Here is a 14,097-nt window from a genome sequence, read left to right on the forward strand (position 1 = left end):
TGGTTCTGTTCACCGTCATCACATGATTTACAAGTTGTGGGTGTCTAAGATGTTACTTTCTTTTATAAATATTTATTGAACATTTATTATGTGCCAGGAAACTTACGCTCATGAGGCAGTTGTGCAGTCATGGAAAGAGCACTGGATTTAGAAGTAGAAGACCAGAGAGAAATAGGTATTGGTTACACAAAGAAAACAGATACCCACTCCAGCCCAATAAACCATGGCAGACCACTGACATTTCATGTGTTACTAATCAGTTATAAGAAGAATAAATATGCAGTGATCATCAGATGAACTCCAGGTCCCTTAAAATATGCCTCTGGGCTAATTGGCCACATCTTTGCCTCGCAGGTCCTTCCCTGTATACTCTTGATGTATTCTGCATATCCTGTCTTAAGTGTTTAAATGTCCCTGTAACACCTGATCTCTGTCTGGAATTCTCTCCCTGCTGATGTCCTAGGCACCCTTTAAGTTCTATCTCAGAAGTCACTTCTCCTGAGGTCCCCTTACCTCCACCCATCCTCCTCTTCCCTGCTCCCCAGGGACCACAGTTCCTCACTCCTTCTGTTTCTGTGGCACTGAAACAGCAACCAAGTGACCGCAACTCCATATTAGGCTTTACAGTTAAGCATTTCTGGGACCCTATATACTAAGCCCATCATCTTAGGAAACTTACAGGGCTTCATGTACAAATGGGGTTGATATTATTTTCCAGGGCTACTTGTCAATATTTGTAAACTGTATATTTCATGTGATCACTAACTGTTAGTTCTCTTCATTTATTTCCTTCTCTAAAAAAAGTATAGCATACCTTACATTATAATACATGGGGTACGTGTTTATCTCCCATGGTACACGGTGGGCACCATGTGATCAGAGACCATTTGGTATTTTTCTCTGTATTTCTGCAACCTGGCACAGTGTCTGGCACACTGGAGATCCCCCCAAAAAACTTTGTTTTTTGTTTTTTTTTTTTAAAGATTTTATTTATTTATTAGACAGAGAGAGAGATCACAAGTCGGCGGAGAGTCAGGCAGAGAGAGAGAGAGAAGCAGGCTCCCGCTGAGCAAAGAGCCCGATGCGGGGCTCGATCCCAGGACCCCGAGATCATGACCTGAGCTGAAGGCAGCGGCTTAATCCACTGAGCCACCCAGGCGCCCCCAAAAAAACTTTGTTAAAGAAAAGAGTAAAAGAATAAATCCAGCTTCAGTGAAACTATGGTAGATTTGACAACATGAATTATTCTCTTGACTAAGAAAAGTAAAGAACAGATTTTTGGAAAATGTTTTAAAGTATCATAGAACAGATGTAAAAAGAAAGCATCCATCTACTCGCAGGAACCAGGAACCCTGGAAGGTGAGTGCCAGAGCTACTCTTGCCCTCGGGGTTTTTACTGAGATGGGAATCTCTTGAGCTCCTGTTTTGACTGTGTGGTGTGCAGAGGACAGGAGCTGTATCCCAGGGCCTGCCCCAAGTGAGTTTATAATTGGGAACTCCTGTATGAAGTCAGGACCTCACAGGATTATGTCTACACAGAATGAATAAGACTGTGCCTATAGTAAAAAATACCGTATTATGTACTTATAAATTTGTTATAAAAAGATTTCAAGCGTTCTGAACACAACACAAATTTTTTCAAAAATAAATGGAAAAGGGAGGAAAAGACATTTTGATACTAATGACACATGAGAAAGCATAAAGGTGGCATAAAATAAAAAACCATGCCTTAAATTGAGAAGTAGGTAGACTTAATCCGGAATACGGGGCGGGGTGGGGGGGACAGAAGTAAGACCAGCTGAAGTGAACTAAAGAGTTACAGGAGAGCCTTGAATATGGGGCTGAAGGCTATTTTCATGCAATTGTGTACTGTCTGTGAGGAGTCACTATAGATTTGAAGATTATACCATGAAGAAAATAGTCCAAAGAGGATTATTCTGAGTAATCTGTACATGCTGCTAAAGCACAAAGGGAGTTGCTGAGTCCATCAATAGTTCTTTGCAGTACTTGTTTGAGTAGCACAAAATGTCTACTCAAGGACAGTGAGCATAAAATCAGAAAGTTTTGAGAAGAAAAAATACAATAGAGTGTCTTTCTATACTCCTTCTATGCAAATAGACCTCTTGGAAAAATGAATGAAATAAAAGTATCACTTCTTTTCGTTGAAAACAATTAACACAACATAAACCCTTGTAATCAAAGGAAACTTGGTGCTGGGCGAAGAAAAAGGAATGATTACCATAAGCTGATCCTCATATCCATCAGCAGTTCAAATCCCCACCACTATGTGTGTGGTCCAAAAGAAGACCAATGTAATCTAACGTGATATCAGCTTGGTAGCTCTCCCAGACAACTGGTAGAAGCAAACAAAATCCTCTTTGATGGAACAAACTTCTATCCCAGGTTTAAATAATTCCACAATATATACTTCTAAAAATTAAGAGTTCATAGACAGAAATTACTAAACACACAAGCAAACAAGTCACAGTGACTGAAAACCAGTGGCACAACAGACTCTAGGACCCAACCTGCAAGATAGTACAGATACTAGAATTATTAAACACCAAGTATAATATTTAATATATTTTAAAAATTAAAAAATATGAACAGGGAATAAACAGATTTGAAAAAGATAAATAATTTGATAAATTGATGTAGAAATGAATTAATTATATATCAGATTAGATACAGGAGAAGAAATTAAGGAATGAGAAGATAAATCTAGAGAAATTATTCAAAATATATTCCACAGAGGAAACGATAGGAAAGAATGAAAGAGAGGATAAAGGTCCTCCGGGATAAAAGGAGAAGACTTAAAATAACGTCAAATCAGAGTTCTATGAAAGGATCCTAGAAAGAGTGGAAAGGAGGAAAAAATAGATAATGCCTGATAATTTTTTAGAATTGTTGAAAAATATCAATTTGTACATCCCGAAGCCCTTAAGTTCTCAAGCAGCATAAATAAAAGAACTCCACACCTAGTTATATCTTAAGGAAATGGAAGGATATTGAAGAATAAGAAAATATCTTAAAATATCTTAAAAGCAGACAAAGGAAAAGGCCAGTCACCCAGAAAGAAACAAGCAGGCTGATTGCTGAGTTCTCAAAAACAAGAGTGTGTAACTTGAATACAACAGTGCTGTTGAAAGATATTGAATGTCTACCCAGATTTGTATAACTAGTAAAAATGCATGTCAGGAATGGAGGAAAAAATATGGTATTTTCAAACAAATAAAAAGAGATTTTAATCACAAAGTAAAACCTTCTGATGGAAATTCTAAAGTGTTCAGTTCAGGCAGAAAGAAGATGATCCCAGATGGAGAATTTTGGATACAAGAAAGAATAGCAGAAGTGTCAACCGAATAAAACAACATCAAACTATGGAGAGGGGAAAAAAAATTGAGCGTTAATAGGACATTCTTTGGGAAGGTGACTCAAAGCATTCTAAGGTCTTTAATTGTGAGTAACAATAGTAATTTATGCAAGCTTTAGAAGAGTAGCTAGAATATATTCATCAAAAGATACCAGGGTGAAAAGCAAGGCGCAGAGTGGGAGAAGTTACTTGATTTATACATATATTTGACAAAGGATTCCAATATGGAATATATAAATCTTCTATAAACATCACTTTATCCAGAAAATATAAAGTAGAAATCAGAAAAAGAAATTGAGAGACATTGGGAAAAGAAGAGGTACTTCACTCAAGAAGATACTCAAAAGGCAAATACATAATGGAGGAGCTGTTCACCTTCATTAAGTCTCTGGGAAATGCAAATGAAACCTACAATGTGATATCACTACCCGCCCACCCAAACGGCTAAAATAAAATCCACTAAAAATATCAAGTCTTAGAGAAGTTATGGAAGAACTAGAACTCTCCTACATGGCTGGGTCTGTAACTGGGGTAATCACTTTGGAAAACTGTCTGGCAGTATCTATTAAAGCCCAGCATATGCATATCCTATGACTAGCAACCCCATGCCTATTCTTATACCCAATAGAAATGCATACTTCAATTTACCAAGACATATACAAGATGTTCACAGCAGAACTTTTTATAATAACCTCAAACTGGAAACCATCCACATGTCCATCTAAAGTAGAAAGGATAAATGTAGCATGTTCACACAATGGAATCGTTACGGGAATGAACAAATTACAGCCATACGCAACAGCACGGATGAATGTCACATAGTATGGAAGAGAAGTAGGCAACACCAAGAGAACATTCTGAATGATTCTATTAACATGAAGTTCAAAAACGAGCAGAACTGACCTCTGATATTAGGCGGTACCATGGTGGCTCCCGTTGTGGGAAGGAACAAGGACTAGAACAGCATGGGAAGGGCTCGGGGGAACTAGCAGGGTTAGGTTTTTAGATGAATATGTTAGATTTGGGAAAATCCACTGAGCTTGACCCTTAAGATTTGTGCTTTTTTCTGTATGTTACCATTAAAATTTAAAACACACTAGGATATCGAGCTCTTTGCTTGGCAGGGAGCCTGCTTCCCTTCCTCTCTCTCTGCCTGCCTCTCTGCCTACTTGGGTTCTCTGTCAAATAAAATAAATAAATAAATAAATAAAATAAAAAATACTAGGATAACTATTAAAAGATAGCACATATTCCTTCCAAACAAACAGAAAACAAGAAAGAGGAAGATGAGGGGGGAAAATAGAACATACAAAAAGTATGTAATGAGATAGCAGGTGTAAAATTTAATATATCAGTAAACGTTATTAACTCAATACACAATACACTGTAGTTAGAAGATGTACGCATTCAAATCATCCAGTATTAAAAAAATATGGGAGTGCCTTTTATGTGCCTGGCCTTGTTCTAGGTGCTGGGGTTACAACGGTAGACAAAACTGACCAATATACCTATGCTTATGAAGGTTGCATCTGATCAGAGGAGACAGATGGTAAATATGTAAATAATGAAATACCCAGTCTGTGGAATGGCATGGTAGTAAATGTTATGGGAAAATATAACATGAGGAAAAAGAAGCAAGCAAGTGGAGGCAGTAGCAGTTGCAAGTTTAAAGTTGTTCACAGGTGACTCCAAAGATGTCAAGTAGATGAGAGCCAAGTGTGTCTAGGATAAGAATGTTCTGGGGAGAGGGGAGAAGACATGCAAATACCTGAGGCAGGAACCTCCCTGATGTGGGGGCAGAAGAGCAGGAAGGCCGTGCAGCTGGCGCAGGGTATAGTAGGAGATGAGGTCGGAGACATGACAAGGGGCGGGCCAAATAGCGTGGGGGCTCCTGTAGACCATTCCAAGAACTCTGGCATTTCCTCTGACAGATTTTTAAGAATGAATGAGAGGTTTTGAGCACAAGAACAGAATGATCCGATTGTATTTAAAGAATCATCCTGGCTGAAGTCATGAAAGAAGAAATGCGGAGGGATAAATCAGGGACCCGTTAGGAGCTCGTTGCGGTAACATGAAAAAGATGATGGAAGCCTGGAGGAACATACGTGGTAGACTTGAGATGCGTTTGCATTCAGGATAGCATTTGGAATTAGAGAAGGGACTCAAAGATGTCTCTGTGTTTGGGACCCGAACAACTGAAAGGACGGGTTGCCACTTTTTATTGAGATGGAATTGACTTCAGGAAAAGCAGATTTGCAGAGAGAAACTGTCAGTTTGGTTTGGAGCATAATGTGTTTAGACAACCAAATGGGAGTGGTGCGAAGGCTGATGGAGTATCTAGAATTCGTGAAAGATGTCTAAGTTAGAGATGTAAATTTGGGAGTTGTCTGTGTTTTTAAAAAGATGCCATAAACTTTTACATATGCTGCAGCCAAAAGGAAGGATTAAAAAAGAAAAAAAAAATGTCTTGAACTAGGAATTAAGCACCTGGGTATTTAGCATCTCTACTTTGTGCTGGAGAAATTTACTGGTGAAATTTACTGGTAACTCCTTAAGGAAAAGGAGCACTTTATGGGATAATAAGGAGGTGACATGCTTGAGATGGTTCAGGGTCTGCCTGCTAACTGACTTCTGATGAGGGGGTAGAACGTTGTTGCTTGGTTCATTTAACTGACACAAGGCAATTTGCTTATTGCTTATTTCTCAGATGTATCCCTTCTTCCTGATTAATAGTTCAAAAATGGTTCTGAGTCAATATTCAAAATATTAACCTATGCCAGTTGATAAAAGTGTGGCAGTTTTATGGTTATGACAAGTTTACAGCTCTGTAAAATAAACCAGCACCTGCAACTAGCTACTTGGGCCAACAATTCCTGTACATTTTTCAACCTGGCACACCATCTTCTGGCTAATTCCCTCACTAAGAAATAGAAATGTTAACATATTCAATCAACTCCTCTAAGAAATTTGAAGAAAAAAATGCCACAAAACTGGATGAGTTCATCTAGATTTAAAGAGAGAGAAGAGGTGCCTGGGTGGTTCTGTCTGTTGAACATCTGACTCACGGTTTTGACTCAAGTTATGATCTCAGTGTCGTGGGAAAGAGCCCTACATCATTGGACTCTGCCCTCAGTGGGGAATCTGCTTGAGATCCTTTCTCCCTCTTCTTCCTCTGCTCCTCCTCCCATGCATGCGTGTGTGCTCTGTCTCTCTCAAATAAATAAATAAATCTGTAGAAAAAGGTAGAAATTCCAGGGCTGTACCCTGGAGGATCTCACTATCTGAGGTCATAGATTAGAGAAGAGCCATCTAAAAAATTTACTGGTCAGCAGGGTAGGGGTAGGGTGCCTGGGTTATGGACATTGGGAAGGGTATGTCTACGGTGAGTGCTATGAAATGTGTAAGCCTGATGATTCACAGACCTGTACTTCTGGGGCAAGTGATATATTATATGTTAATAAAAATAATTAAAAAAAATTTACTGGTCACTCTTCATAAATACATATTCATCCTTGCCACAGTCCTATAAGAGTTGGTGTTATTATTGTCCCAACTTCAGAGAACCATAACTGAGTCTCTGCAAGGTGAAGTGGTGTGCTAAAGAAGTGTACATACCGAGATTATAACCCAGTTTCAGTGTATGAAATCTGCTTTTCCTATTCTCGCCTCCACCGCCATGGCATATGGAAATGCATTTATGGTAGCCGTGGATGAGTTATTCTTCGGGACTGTCTCTGTTTTCTTTACAGGTGGGTATGTGGAGACCTTGGAAGACACTACAGAAATGCCAGATGGGGGGGCCTGTAAGCCTCACTCCAACTCAGAGGAGACATATGATGACGTTGAGTACCCTGGGAGAGCGGGGTAAGTGTGGTGAGACTGGAGATGAATGTGGAGAGACTGAAGGTACGACACAACAGGTTAATGGTCTTTGCATTCTTTCTCCTTGCAGACCACAGTCAGACCTTTCTAACTCATTTGCTTCTGATAATGGTAAGTATAAGAAGACATTTGGAACTGTCAGTAGGAATTGCTGAGTGCTTCTGTGGCTGATTAGTGTAAGGTGTCTCTTATCTATATGTACTTTCAATAATGCCAGTCGGGCAGGGTGATAATAAGCTGGGTAGGAGAAGTGGTCCAAGGTATGTGTTAACAAATGCACTTAGAATCATGAAGGTGAAGATGCTAATAATGGGGCTCTTGTGGCAATAAATCAGCTTCACTATGAAATGTCCTCCTTCCTGACTGCTTCACAGTGCAGGTCTGATGATAGGAATGCTTATTTTTTTTTTTAATTTAAATTTTGTTAGCTAATATACCATGCAATGTTGATTTCAGGGGTATGATTCAGTGGTTCATCATTTACATCCAATACCCAGTGCTCATCATAATAAATACCCTCCTTAGTCCCCATCACCCTTCTAGCCCATCCCATACCCACTTCCCTTCATCAACCCTCAATTTGTTCTCTATCATGAAGAGTCACTTATGGGTTGTTTCCCTCTCTCCTTTGTTTCTTTTCCCCTTCCCATATGTTCATCTGTTTTCTCTCTTAAATTCCAGGAACGTTGCTTACTTAACACAGAATCATGGTTTCCCAATACTTTTAAGATCAACTTTTGCATGGTCTAGAGCCTTGAGTGGTTTGCCTCTACTTGCCATTAAGGACTCTTCACACCATACACAGTCTTCACCCTCAAGATCCATTCTTGCCTTCTTCCTTTTAGCTTCTCTGACTTGCCAAGCTCCACCACAGGGTGTCCTCCCCTGGGCCCCTTTGCCCATGTGACTCTTAATATTTCATCTAATCCCAGCTCCTTCGTTATTGCCCCAGAGAATACTGCCCTTGGTATACAGTCTCATTGGTCTCCTAGTACCTAGGCCCTCCCTCTTAACACTTTACAGTTATAATTTTGCATGTATGCAATTCTTCCATTAATAACTATCTTCCCTCCTGGATTGTCACTTTCTTCATGCTTGCTACTTTTCCTAGCCCTTAGCATAATGCCAGGCACATCTGAGACTCACCAAAACTACCTACAGAATGTGAATGGATAAAGAAATAGAAAAGGAGGAGAATCGAATGCCACTCTGGTTGCTTTTGTCTTCCTCAGAATGTCAGAATTTTAGATGGTAAAACCACCTCAGAGATCATGAAATCCCGTACGCCAGTTTAGAAAGGAACTAAGGCATGGAGAAGTTAAGGGACTCTCCTCGGCTCACTATGTGTGAGTCACATTGTAAACTTGAAAATCCTCCATTGCTGGGTAGCCTCAAAGTGTATCTATATGCTTTAAGCTCATGCGTTGGGCTAGGGGACAGGTTATTCAAGATGCCTTCTTTTTCTCCATTATTGCCCCAACCTTCAACACAGCGTGTGATGTTTAATAGACTTTGAATGTTCTATATGAAATATGCAAAGGACGAGGGTAGAAAGATAAAATCTGTTAGTAAACCCACTTTCTTTTACTACAACAGATCAGACTTGGAATCAGGTGGAAGCCAATGTGAATTTTCATTTTGTACATACTGTTATAGAGGTTTAATTATTTCTTAACATATGCTTATTAAAAAAACAAACAAACATGTGCTTGACATCATACCTAGCACCTGGTAGGTATGCAGTAATTTCTTATGAAATATGAATCTGAACTATTGTCATTATAATAAGTGAAAATCATATTTTTTAATTTCAGAAGAAAATAATGAAGAAATGTATGAAGACGTCTATAAAACAAAGAGCAACTACCCAAAAATAGAGTGAGTTTCTGTCTTTCTCAGCTTTGTAGCTAATGGTAGTTCCCTGTGAGTGTAAGAAAACCAGAGTTCAAGAAACAACCCCCTTCCCTTGACCCTATCATCCTTAGGGAGGATTTGCATCAAAAGGAAAGATAAGATATTCTAATACTATATTGTGATGAATAAGAGACTTGTGATTGTATACGGTCATATGCTATAATTTTTAATTATATTGCTTCCTCTTTTGAGAAAATGTCCACCTCTCAAAGTATAGGGCTTTCATATTGTGTTAGGACATAAGTGAGAAAGGAGAAGTAAATATCAATAAAACTTGCTTCAGTTCTATCATAGAAGTTCCAGGAAGAAATCAATGGTTATGACTTAACTTGTGTCTTTGCAAGTTATTAAGACTGTCTCTAGGATTTGGGCTTAATTTAATATCCATGTTATCAGGAATACTTGTTCAAAGGGGCATTATTCATCAATTTTAGTTAGTGGGGCACTTTGTGGAAATGAGATAGCAATGGTTGAAAGCAAGAAGGATGAGGGTTAAAGGGAAGAGTAGGAATCCATACTGCGTGGGATGCTGTGGGTGTATCATTCCCTCTCCCTACCCCCTAAAAAACCTGAGAGTATATCTGGAAGAATTTTAATCCTTAACTGGGCAGCAAATATACCACCATTGTTGTGACATCATTCAATAAATTAAAGGTCAATGACATAGATTTCAGGAGCTAGGAATTTCAAAACATATTTCCAGTATAGTTTATAAACTATGCTTCCCTAACTCATCTTTCCTAAAAGGAAGACCTTGCTTTGTATCCTCAAAATAGAGACCATTTGGGGTAGATGAAAGTTTGTACTGAAGTATAATCCCCTTCAAAGCTGGCTGGTATGTGTTATTTCATATTGGTATCTAAACAAAGAGGAAGAGCGTGGATGTTCCTGTCTCTTCCTGGAGTGGAGGTGTGTTCTGGGATGAGCCTCTTCCATCTCCAGGACTCTCTGAAATGCCATGTTATTTATATCCTCTGATTCCTCTTAGTTTAGATGGAAAAGAAGCACTGAAAAGACTGCGGAAATTCTTCAAGAAGGAAAAGGATAGATTTAAAATGAAGAAAAACAAGTTGAAAGAAAACGTAAGGTAAAAAGTCTTTCTTACCGCCCCCCCCACCAGGGGAGGCCTAGCTGTGCTAACCTGGTAGTTTTATATCCTATTCTCAGAAACAGAGCAGAGGATATCTGAACTAAAACCAAAGGCACTAGTTAACACCTGCCTCCTTCTTTCCAATTTGTGAGTGAACCATACTAGTAAGACAGGGACCACATCCCTTTAGGAAAAAAAAAAAATTGATAATAAGTGGTTGTAAACAAGAATAGAAGGAAAGGCTTAAGCAAAGTCTAGACAGTAAATTTTTTCTATCACCTTTGGCTTATATTCCTGGAGCACTAACTATTATTAATTGTATCCTTTTATGCCTTCTTAGCCCTACAAGTTCCAGTGGTTTTTGTTGTCTGCACTTGGTATTCTAATTTGCCTCTCTGGAGTGAGGCCGTGTGTATAGAGGGGAGATGAACTTTTCAGCTAAGTGGTTCATGTATCTCAAGGTCTTAGGACCCTCCCAGATCTCTCTAGCTAATTACCAACATTTGAGAAGGTTACAGATTTACTAGCAGTAGAGATGGGAAGCCTGAATTCTGGATTCTAGTTTCAGCTCTGCCATTTTTCATTGTGCAGTCGGGGGCAAATCATGATCCAGCCCACATTTCCTCTTGCATACAAGGGAGACTCGGAGGTACTTCTCTAATATGTAGAAATGGATCTGTTTTATGAGGCAAGGGATGATAAAATAATTTCCCCAGTGTCATCAGGTATACTGGCATGGGACTGTTACTCTACCCTGAAGTTCTTGTCAATTATAAAACCTCAAAGTTACATGATTTTAAGTCCAAATGTCTGCCTGATCTAGATCTACCAAGAGAGCCAAAATAATATGAGGTTCATAAATCATAGTCCTGACCATGGAAATAGAGCTGCAGTGGTCAATAAGAACTATGCACAAAGGCAATCTCTGGGCCTAACAGCTTAGATGCTTCTGACAAAAAATTATGATGTCTGTGGTCCCTTAGAAATTTGATCCAAGTGAGGGGCACCTAGATGGTGTAGTCAGTTAAGTGTCCAGCTCTTGGTATCAGCTTAGGTCATGATCTTGGGGTCATGGGATCAAGGCCCACATTGGGTTCTACACTTGCCATGGAGTCTGCATGGAGTCCCTCAAAGGGATTCTCTCTCCCTCTGCCCCCACCCACTCACACTTTCTCTGAAATAAATGAATAAATCTTTAAAAAATTGATCTAGGTGAGAATGCTAATATTTTTAAATGCAAATCTGATTTCCTTTTTCTTAGAAATATTCAGTGAATCCTTACAACCTTAGGACAAATATCCAGTACCTTCCCATGGCAAGTAAATACTTTACGGCCACTCCCTTCTTACCTGTGCAGTTTTATCTCTCACTCAGATTTCCATGCTCTACCATGCCCTATAAATGCCCCACAGATCTAACTCTACCATCATATTGCGTGCCTCTTGCCTTCCACCAGGACATTCCTTTGGTCTTAAATGCACCTGCCCTCCCCCAACCTCCTTTGATTAGACTTGAAAGTTGTAGTCTTCCCTGAAAATATGGCCAAATAGTATCCCTTCCAGGACACCTTCCCTGAACCTCCCTACCCAAACCTGGATCTCCTGTTTCTCCTGTGTATCTCTCTAACATCTAGAGCATGTCTTATAACATCTATTAATACTCTGAAAAACCCTTTTTCTTAGAGTCAGAGAGCCTCAGGGTAACAAGAGAAATCCACATTATGTAGTCCAACCCAGTACAAAAGCTTCTCTGGAAACTTCCTAAAAAACCAAGTATCTGTGCCTGCACACCTCTATAAAAGCACGTTACCACCTGCAGAAAAAGATGTTTCATCTTTAGGAAGGTCTCTTAAGATTTTTTCCCATAAATTTTAGCAAAATCTGCCTCTCGGCCTTAATTGTTTCATTTAATAACATGTAGCTATAACAAGGGAGGACAGAAATTTTATTATCTTCTGTTGAGCCTTTTGATTGAGGGCTCCTCTTTTGAACACCAACTCCTGTTGATTACTTTGCCTTCAGAGGGAAGTTGTAACCATGGGAATGTGACATTTAAAAAGAGTAAGATTCTTCCAAAACCAAAAACCAAAACCAAAACAAAAAAAAGAGTAAGGCTCTCCGCCCTCTCTTTGTCTCAGACATACACACTGCCTATTAGGATAGTCATTAAATGGCTTGATTTAGGTATAAATAAGTCAAGAATTAAATGCCACTAGACGTAGCTATACTACAAATTTTGTATGGGAGTTAGTTGTTAGGGCTGATCTCACTCCCTCTCCTCCAGATGAGCTGACTTCCTTGCTTTTCTTTTAAAGACCAAGCATACCTCTGCCTTAAGGTCTCTGCATTTGCTCTTCCCTTTCCCAGAACACTCTTACTCAGATAACCATGTGGCTCACTCCCCTACTCCCTTCAGGATTCTGCTCAAGTCACCTTACCAGTAAAGCCTTCCCTGACCATCTTCTGAAAAATGGCAAACCAACTTTCAACTGCAGCTCTCCTGCCCCTTATCTTGCTCTACTTTTTTCAACTGTAGTTATCTCCTCACATGACCCAATGTAAATTTCCTTGTTTTGTCTGCTTCACCTTACTGGATCCATAAGGGCAGGGATATTGACTGTTTGGTCCATTGCTAGATCTCCGACATGAAGAACCATGCCTGGGACATGATAGGTACTCAATAAATGGCTATTGAATGAACAAATGACCTAAAGGAAGGAAATATTCTAGATTTTTTGTAGCCTGAATTTCTAGGTTTAAATAGGCGCTACAACCACCCTGGCCCAACTGAATCAGTGTTAAGAAAGTCTCCGTTGATCGAGGAGCCCTTGAGTGGAGAAGCCAAGGATATGTGCTAACTAGGCCTTGAGGACAAGGATGGTGAAGTGCTTCACATGGGTTTTCTGTCCAATCTTCACAATGACCTCATGAGATAGAAACTCTTCTCTTCATTTCACAGATGAAAAATTAAGGCTTTGAAAAGTTATGTGACTTGCACAGGGTAAGTGGGTAAGTGGCAGAGCTGAGAGTTGGATTCAGCTGTCTAACTCCAGGGACCACGTGCTGCTTCTCCTCTATTCTGACAGCACCCAGTCTGGTCATAACAGTTACTGACATCAGGACCAGTGAACACCCTCAGCTCCTTGGCCAGGCACATCCACTTAGGTACACCCCACCCAGCTCTAATATTAATATTCACCCCGTGAGATAGAGCTGGTATGCACTTTAGAAATGAAGAAACCAAGGCTTGCACAAAGGTTAGCTGGTTTTTCCTAAAAGTGCTGTTTCTTTGGACAGTCCTGTATTGTGTTCCTATCACAGTGTTGTACTAATTTACTTTAGGTCTCCCTCATTAAACACTAAGCTACTTCAGGGTAGAAACTTGGTCTGATCATTTTGTATACACAACACATGGGCCTGGACCATGGTCATTGTCCCCTTAATACCTGTAAGGCTGAACTTAAATTGATTGCTTAAAATACATGAATTTTTTTCTACCACACCATACTTCCTTTCAGCTCCTTAACTGTGTAACCAGTCTACTTGGGCCAAATGTCCTCTCCCACTTAGCAATCTGCTATCTTCCATTTCTCCCTGGCTTGGAACTCTGTTCTCAAGATATTCTTTTGGCTTAACCATATACAAAGGCAGGGTCCTGTGTCTGCAGAGGGTAGTTCTCTTTCACCATATTTATCCTACAGGGGATATCCAGCTGCACCTCAAGATATCGTGGGTTGGGTTTTAGACCACTATAGCAAAGCAGATGTTACTATCAACTGAATCAGATTTTTTGATTTCCCAATTCATAGAAAAGTTGTATTTACACTATAGTGTGGTCT

The 14,097-nt window shown here is 39.6% G+C and overlaps 1 protein-coding gene across 1 annotated transcript in view; it reads left to right on the plus strand.

Annotated features, from left to right (window-relative positions):
• FYB2 (FYN binding protein 2) overlaps positions 1-14,097 on the plus strand; it is a 122,484-nt gene that overhangs the window by 86,595 nt on the left and 21,792 nt on the right. Inside the window, exons 11-14 of the mRNA XM_032303005.1 lie at positions 7,123-7,237; positions 7,326-7,366; positions 9,070-9,133; positions 10,158-10,256. Of these exons, the coding sequence (XP_032158896.1) occupies positions 7,123-7,237; positions 7,326-7,366; positions 9,070-9,133; positions 10,158-10,256 (319 nt within the window). The remainder of the gene's footprint in view (positions 1-7,122; positions 7,238-7,325; positions 7,367-9,069; positions 9,134-10,157; positions 10,257-14,097) is intronic.

The sequence above is a fragment of the Mustela erminea genome, chromosome 10 (assembly GCF_009829155.1).
Source record: "Mustela erminea isolate mMusErm1 chromosome 10, mMusErm1.Pri, whole genome shotgun sequence".
NCBI classification, from domain to species: domain Eukaryota; kingdom Metazoa; phylum Chordata; class Mammalia; order Carnivora; family Mustelidae; genus Mustela; species Mustela erminea.